The sequence below is a fragment of the Asparagus officinalis genome, chromosome 10 (genome assembly GCF_001876935.1).
Source record: "Asparagus officinalis chromosome 10, Aspof.V1, whole genome shotgun sequence".
Lineage (NCBI taxonomy): Eukaryota > Viridiplantae > Streptophyta > Magnoliopsida > Asparagales > Asparagaceae > Asparagus > Asparagus officinalis.
Window position 1 is genome coordinate 2,158,195 of NC_033803.1, and position 8,805 is coordinate 2,166,999.

Sequence of the window (8,805 nt, forward strand, 5' to 3'; positions counted from 1 at the left end):
TAATTTTAAATAGTGAACAGAAATGAGAAAAGGTGAGGAAGAGACTTATGGAATTCTTTGACTATAAACCACCTGCAGTATTTGCCACCTGGATGATTAATGGTGTTGGTGTTGTACAAGGAACTCACTTTCCATGAAGAAAGTGCAAGAGAACTTAGCCTAGATAACAACTAGTGCCGTCTTTGATTGGCATTGCAATCCATGAATTTAAAATAAAGTGGAAACTCCATTACCATCTTAAAACAGCATGATGACTCAAATTAAATGTGATGACCAGTGACATATGGATGTGTGCAGTGAAGACACATTAAAATACATGTGAAGATCCAAATCATATCATACCCTCTTTAAAAGCACGGGTTCGTGAAAATCTTTTGGTAGACAAAAATACCCTTGAAATTCAAATTAATCCATAAAAGTAAGTTGATAAATTGATGAATTCTTATTAGATATACATAGTATGAAGATAAGAATATAGTTTAAATTGAAATGTAAACCTAAATAAAACTATTAAATGCCAAATTTACAAATGTATACAAGATGAATGCCATATATGCAAAAACCAAGCAAAGTAGTGAGACAAATAATATTCGCCCCAGAGGTCGAACCTCAGAACAACGCAGACCTACAAATGTACAGAATGTGGACGGGGTATTTGTAAAATCCACCAAACAAATTAAAGAGACAAAATCGTTCTGAAAATTATAAAAAAAGGAAAATTAAAACAAACGACTGCAATACGAGGACACAACGTAGCGATCTCTCACAAACTAAAATTCAAGTAGTTCACGGTACTACATAATTAGTTTTAAAGTTTAGTTATACTATTATTATTTAAATAGAACTCTATTTACAATTGTTATCCTCTCACATGCAACATCACATACCAATGTTTATAAACCAAGAAACTACAACAATTTCTGTAGCACTTTCATCTCCTTCTACATATATTTGCCTTTGTTATTTTCTTCTTATTAGATTAGATTAGATTATTTTAAAACAATTAATTATATTGTATATTTAATTTTTTTCATATTAAGAAATATCAATAATGTTCACAGCACTTTCATCTATTTTCCTCTTATTAGATTAGATTAGATTATTTTAAAGCAAGTAATTATATTGTATGTTTGATCTTTTTTTTAAGATCAGAAATTACAATAATTTTCATACCACTTTCATCTCCTTCAACAAATATGTCTTTATTATTGTCTTCTTATTAGATTAGATTAGATTGTTTAAAAATTATAAAATATGAAATTGCAATAATTTTCACATCATTCCATCTATTTTCTTCATATTAGATTAGATTAGATTATTTTAAAGCAATTACTTATATTGTATGTTTGATTTTTTCAGATCACAAAGTTAAACTATACTATTATTATTTAAATAGATATTGTTTGTATAAAAATCAAAGAGAATCTCACACATCTTAGATCTCAATGCCAATTGTAATATTTACACATGGGTGTTGGTTAAAATAAATTTCATGAGTGGGCTTAACTTATATAATCCTACTTTAACCGAATTAGATAATTTAATTTTTTAACACCCAAACTCTTCCACATAACCAAGACAGAGTAGCAATGCTATATATATATATATATATATATATATATATATATATATATATATATATAGATATAATACCCATATATATATATATATAAGAAATATGAGTATGCTTGGTACCAAGTATAAATTTTGTGCTTGGTAGTGAGGTGACACAATCTCCTTCACTCATTCAAATGAGGGATCACATTCACATGAGTTGAGTAGTTCATGGGGGGATATGCAACCATTTGAATAAGTAGAGGAAATTATGTCACCTCACTACCTAGCATAACTTTTTGTGCTTGGTACCAAGCATACCCATTTTTCTCTATATATATATACATATATATAGGACCACAAATATCTTGAAAATGATCGAAGAAAACCACACAAAAAAACCATATTAATAACCCACACGCACCCACTGTTTTCAAAACAATCATTCTCCATCTCCATCTATTATATATCCACATACCAAATTAAGCTTCTGGAGTTTTCCCTCACCACCTACGCCATTCATCAACCCTCCTTTTTTCTTTGTACTTAAATTGTATAACATTCATTGTGTGAGGACTCACATGGGTCCTCTGTCTGCCTTGAACGTCCAACATAATGTATTAAACCTTGTAATTAATTAATAATGAGATCTCATCATTATAAACATAATTAATAATGAGATATCATCATTATAAACAAACTAAGTAAATATAAATAATTCTTAAGAATATACTATGTTCCCCTATCGTCTACTGCAAACTTGTTAGTTGTTTATTCCTGGCCCCAAGAGATTTTCAAAATAATCATTTATTTCATAAATTTTTTAAAGATGTTTAAATAAAATTTATGGCAAATGTAACAATCCATGTTTAACTTAAAATGAATCTAACTTATTTTATAGTACGAAAATAAACAAAAAATTTAAAATGAATCTGACTTATTTAACCATGTGCATTGCAGGTGCACAAGAACTAGTAGCTATAAAATGAGCAAACACTGAATAAAGAGAACAATTATGTTTTCATGAAATGACTAGAACACTTTGCATTAGCTAAGACATAGTGCCATTGCGTCAATCTCAGATAATTCAAACAAGTTGCAGAAAGCATAAGACCACATGATTAACATTTATAACACTCAGCAAGTGAACTTCACCTGAGAAAAATATAAAGGAACTTAAATTAAAGACTAATATTCAATTTGAAGTAAACATTTGGCAGCTATTGAATAAGATTGGAAGCAGCACTCACCATGATTATCAGCTAATTCTCCTTCCTCGATTTCATCTGTGCAGTGGGCATCAGTAGTATCAGCATCTATACCTTTTATATTCTTACCAGCCACGGCTCCCTCAGATAACTGGCATTGTAATAATGCAACCACCTTTTTCAAATATGTCTCTTGAAACCTGACATCAAGCTGGTAATTTGACCTTTCATCATTTTGCAAAGCTGTCAAAAATGAATGTGCAACCTGAAGACAAAATGTGTTTATATCCACCATGACAATTTATAACTGTAAGAGTAGAAAATACAAGTTTAAAGTTGACAGTAACAAAACCATAATTAAATACCATGTAAGCACACCATTGCCCAAGTTCGCCTAAAGCATAGTTAATAGCCCGTAACTTTTGGACCAGATTAACAGCACCATCACTTTCGGTTCTCTCAGAAACACCATATACAAGGCGTAATTCTTCCTTAGATCCTGCATCTCTGGCTCCCATAAATTGCCATTTGCTTTTTCTGGAACTAGAAAGTGCAGCTTCCTCTACTTCCACTTCAATTTGCTTTATTTGCTCATGAAGAGACCATAATGAAGCCGCCTTATCATATTGCACTATAACTTCTGAAGGCATCGGAACGTGTTTCTCCAGCTCCTTCCGATCTTTCACTGTACAAACAACCGAATCCAATTTGCTTTCAAGATTCCGAATCTTGATAGCACAATCCTCTTGGCTTGAAACTCCTACACCATAAAGAAACTTTAAGGATTCCTGATGGTTAAAAAAAACTTTGTTGAACAGTGAAAACTATTAAAAAATGAACACAGTAAGATACGTTACATATAGAGAGGTACCCTAGCAACGTGATCTAACAGAAATGGACCATACCTTTCAAGTTGACAGGAGAAGCTGTCATACCAAAAACAGCTGGTCTTTTATCCTTCGGAGTAGTATGATAAAATTCTGACATCACTAAAGAATAAGGATGCTTTTTTACAGCATGATGACACTCATCTAAAATCAAGAGATGGATACTTTCCATTTTAATTATGCTGTGTCTGAGAATGTTCAGCAATATTTGAGCCGTCATCACTAGTACCTGCAATGGAAAATCAGTTGCTCTTTATTTGAAATGCAAGGGTTAATGGTAGAATTCACCTCACGATTTTTTAATTTAACTAAATGATCATGCATCGGCACATGTGATATTATATCTTACACTAAAGAGTAAAGACCAGCAAATGTTACATCATCAACACTAAAAATTTGATGTAGGTATTTATAAATTCAGCTATAACAACATTAGGGCTTTCTGGAGTAGCCCTCTCCTGAGAAGGTAAAAGTTTTAATGGTATCAGAAAAATGCTGAGTAGTGTTCTATGAAAATGACAAAATCCACATTGATTAAAAAGTAAAATTTAACTTCAGCATACCTCCCCGAAAATCTTTTAAAAGCAGCAAAAATAAGTAGTCCCAGATGACAGGTAGGTCACTTACAAGACGGGCAATACCACTTTCTAATTCAGAGAAAAATGACTAGGCTCCCCTCTGGCATCTTTTACTGTATACAGAACCTAGCAGATTCTCAAACTACCATAGTCATTGACATGAACGAGAGGAGACACTAAAAAAAGCATGCTGATTATGATCATAAGAAGGATCCAGCTACAGGAAAATCTGCATCTGCTACTGAGTAGAACACCATCAGAGTCTCAGAGATACAGGATAAGTTGCAAGCAGTTTTGCTCTAGGAAATTAATCAATAACTTCCAATTGGAGAGATACAACCTAACATAAACCTCCACAACCCCATCCATGGTTCAACATATACCAAAGAATATACCTATTACAAGGATTTCTCTAAAACTAAGATATCCATGGTCTCATAAGAATATTAAATTGCTGCATCTTTTCTTAAACCCATAAAATAAGTGTTGTGGGCTTTTTCGTATTAAGATTTTAAGTTAGTCTACCTGTTTCTTGATATGTCTACCTGTTTCTTAAACCCATAAAATAATTGTGGGCTTTTTCGTATTAAGATTTTAAGTTAGTCTACCTGTTTCTTGATATGGCAGGTGTCTAACATCGATACACAGGTCAGTTTCAGGATGTTAAACAAGGATCCTTCTTAAGAACGGGTTCCTAGATCTGCTAAACTCCATCTGAGAAACATATGATGATTTTCTGGTAACTTTATTCTAAAACTACAGCTATACCCAGTCTTCAAACCAGGTAACACTCGGAAAACAAATACATGATTAGTCACCCTGAGAAATAAATTCCTTATAAAATCAAGTTAGCAACAAAAGAAAAATATATATATATACAAACAAAGACACTATTCCTCAAGTTCTCTTCCCCCAAAATCAAAATGAAACATGAAAGGGAAAGCACAAACAGATTATGAATATCTCCCATGTTGAAAGGCTGTTGGATGATGGCCTCTCTTCATATGCAGGAATTTAAGAAATTAAAAACACTTTATAGCACTAGGGCAGCAAGGCCTCACGTTTCTTTCAAAAGTGAAAACAGTTTGGTCATTGATACATTGCTTCAGTGACACCTCTCAGACCTGCCATATCTGTCACTGTAAATATAAAAGAATATCTATACAATTCTTGACTAAGGTGGCAGGCTGACGACTTAGTGCTGCAGACTATTAGTGCTTGCATACAGTTGCAAGCCAAGCTGCCAAAGTGAGTCTGAGCTGAGAAATAGATAGAAACACTCTGATTTTAACTTCAATCATCATCAATAGAAGCATCTCAATAATATCATTCTTTAACAAGTAAATAGAGCATATTCATTACACTTTTGGTAACTGGAACCTCAAGCCGACAACAACCTTGAGAACTTCTGTATCAGCCATTTTAAATATAAAAGAAATATCTCATACAATCACGGGTTATTTTTAGACCACTAATTAGTGGCGATCTAGATAAATTTTGTTAGGGGGCGGAGTGAAGGTTATGTTTTTGAGGATTGGGTCTTTCGGGTTTGGAATCGCAGAAATTGGATTCAAAAATGGAATAGAAAATTTTGGGTTTTTAGTGTTTGGACTTTTGATGTTTGGGCCCATTTGATCTAATTGTTTGTGAAATTTTGAATTGGCTACTACTTTCAAATAAGTTAAATGTAAATGGAGCATTAGTTTCTTTTGGTGAATTGGTGTGCAAAATTTTTAAATTTAGGGGCGCATATTGTAATTTCAGAATGGGTTAAAATGATAGTTCTCAGATGTTTAACAGCCCCCCTAACGCACTGTACAGATCCGCCCTTGCCACTAATCCTTTTGTTCACAGAGCAGCAGTGAGTGAAGGCATTCGTGAGCCAATGCCCACTCTCAGAAACAGAGAGAAATGCTATAATTTGAGTATTTCCAATCGTCACCAATCAGAAGAATCGAGAATATAGCGTCTTGGATGCACTTCGCAAGAAGCCCAAGGCCAACTATACAACACTATAATACACACTGTAGAGCACCTTTTGTGTAGTGCAGCAATAGACAAACGAATATAAATAACAAATGGATACATTAATGAAACCATCAATAATTAGCTTAAAACATGTTTCTCTGAATCTACCCAAAAAACCTATTCACGATTATGTCTTTTATCACCAATTGCCACGGCCATCTAGGAACCAATTTTTAGCCTCCAAAAGGGCTCTAATGGACAGGTGAGCATAATGTCTTATCGATGTCTTCTCATGTGGTAACAGATGTTATCATGAAGCCATTCCATGTCGGGCACCATCTCTTCTTTGAAACTTCTTTAACAAGTGCCAGTTATTTCTCAAACGTGTGCTCAAATGTTATAACATGTTTTTTAACTTCAAAAGCACTTGGTCACTTCTAACAAGCATTAATGTTACTTCTTTAAAAAAAATACTTGAAACTCAATAAATACACTAACATGTTGCAGTTACTCTCGCTTATATAGTGAAGAGGGTAAAGAACTACAATAAATTTAGGTCATATTTGATATATGAAGCATTAATGTTACTTCTATAAGATGCTGGTAAGTCAACACCTAATGCAACATAAAAAGTCATAAAACAATTTCACATTAATATTGTGTTTTACCTGATTAAAAATGTCGAACACTTGCATACGGTGCATGAGTCTACCTATGTATTTTTGTTGCCTCTTAATTAGTGTATTCTTTTGTTATTGTTATGACCTTATGCTTTCATTATCGTTGTTGCTATTGTCGTTTTCATTATCATTGTTGCTATTGTTGTTTTTATTACCGTTGTTGTTGTCGTCATATTAGTTCCTACTATCATCATTATCATCGTTGTGTTATTGACATTCTTTTTTCCCTCAATACTAGTATCCTTCAGGGTACCATCTTAACTTTCAATTTATTATTGAAGATACCTTGGATATACATACGAATCCAAGGCATAGCATTCTTTGTTGAATGTCACCAAAGCCTCCATTGCCATTGTCTGAAACTCACAATTGGAGCTACCTACACTACTTAAAAAACATGAATGCAATGAAAATTACAACTCATGTTATTACTTTGTCAATCTTCTATCTCTTTCTCATTTATCTTCCCATCGCAATGTTCAAAGCTCATACTTCACTTTTTCCAGGTCTATACCTTCATTTGTACTTGGTGGAACTTTCACCTTCACCATACCTTGACTTTTTAAATTATGTGAAGTTAGAACATAAAGAACTAAAAAGGATAGCAAACACATGGGCTTCAGCGATTTGGCAGTGAGTGTGAAAAGTGAAGGGTGAAAAAGTAAAGGGTTATTCACATATTACCTTCTTTCAACACCTACAATCTTCTATCTCTTTCTCATTTCTCTTCCTATCACTGATTTTTTAGACTCACCGCCGCTATTAATTATTTCATACCACTGATCTGCTTCACAATATGATAGCCAAGGTAGTAATAGAAGTTAGCCGCGGCAAAAAGAAAATATATGCAGTGCAGTGCACAACAGAACAAAACAAAAATGAATCTCCGCATCGATCATGGCAAAACCTCCAGGCTTCACAAGGAGACAAATGCAGAAAAGTATAAAATAATGAATACGATCAGACCTAAAAGTGTCCATATTATCAAGCAACAACACCTTTGCTGTGAAAACCAATTATGCACGGAACTGATCCATATTTCTCCTAACAAGGGTCACATTCCATTTTTACCATGAATGATGATCCACTGTAAGGTGATTACAACCCTTAATAAGAAACCGCCTACTGTCATCTTATACTGCCTCAGGTTGAAGAATAATGATTATTCAAAAATAAAAACAACAAAATAGAGATAGGCCCATCCACAATCCAACAATTCCAAAGAAAGAAGCTTTACCTGTTTGGACTCAAATTCCCGCTGCCACCTCCGGGAATCCCAAAAATCTTGACCCATCTCTCCGCAATAGTGCCCAACTCTATAACCAGTTTTCTCACGAATCACCTCCGCTTGCTGCCAACACGCATAACCTAAAATTAACAACATTTGCACACAAAACTGCCAAATAAAGTAAATCCTTGCAAGTTTAGCCCTTTACCTGATACACAAGGGGAACTTTTGGCACCAGAAAAATGGCCAGCATCTTTCTATCCTGCTTCAGCATGTCATTGTACAAGCTCTTAATAAGCAGCACCGCTATCAGAGTCTTCCCTGCCCCAGTCTCTAAAAAAGCTATAGTGTTCTTCTGCTTCGCTTGTTCAAGAACATCGAGCTGGTACTTCCTCGCCTGCTCCTCCGCCGGCTTCTCCTTCTTCTCCTCTTTCCCGGGGCTCCTCTTCTCATCTTCCAAACCTCCCAACCTCGCCCTTTTTGAGTCTCTAGGGGAATCCGCCTCCCAAGAACCTGTCTTGAACACGAGCTTCCCCGAGGAATCCCTTGCCCAATAACCCCTATTCTCTCTATCCCTATCCCTATTCTTATCCCTCCAATCTCTATCTCTATCTCTATCTCTATCTCTACTATCTCTTCTATCCCAATCCCTATCCCTCTTCCTAGTGTAATCCCCTTCTCTTCTCCTCCGATCACTCTCCT

General features: G+C 34.5%; 1 protein-coding gene across 1 annotated transcript in view; it reads right to left on the bottom strand.

Annotated features, from left to right (window-relative positions):
- The window catches only part of LOC109825437 (endoribonuclease Dicer homolog 1-like), an 18,757-nt gene that overhangs the window by 8,392 nt on the left and 1,560 nt on the right, over positions 1-8,805 (bottom strand). The window contains 5 exon segments of the mRNA XM_020392291.1: positions 2,805-3,027; positions 3,128-3,522; positions 3,668-3,878; positions 8,113-8,226; positions 8,312-8,803. Of these exon segments, the coding sequence (XP_020247880.1) occupies positions 2,805-3,027; positions 3,128-3,522; positions 3,668-3,878; positions 8,113-8,226; positions 8,312-8,803 (1,435 nt within the window).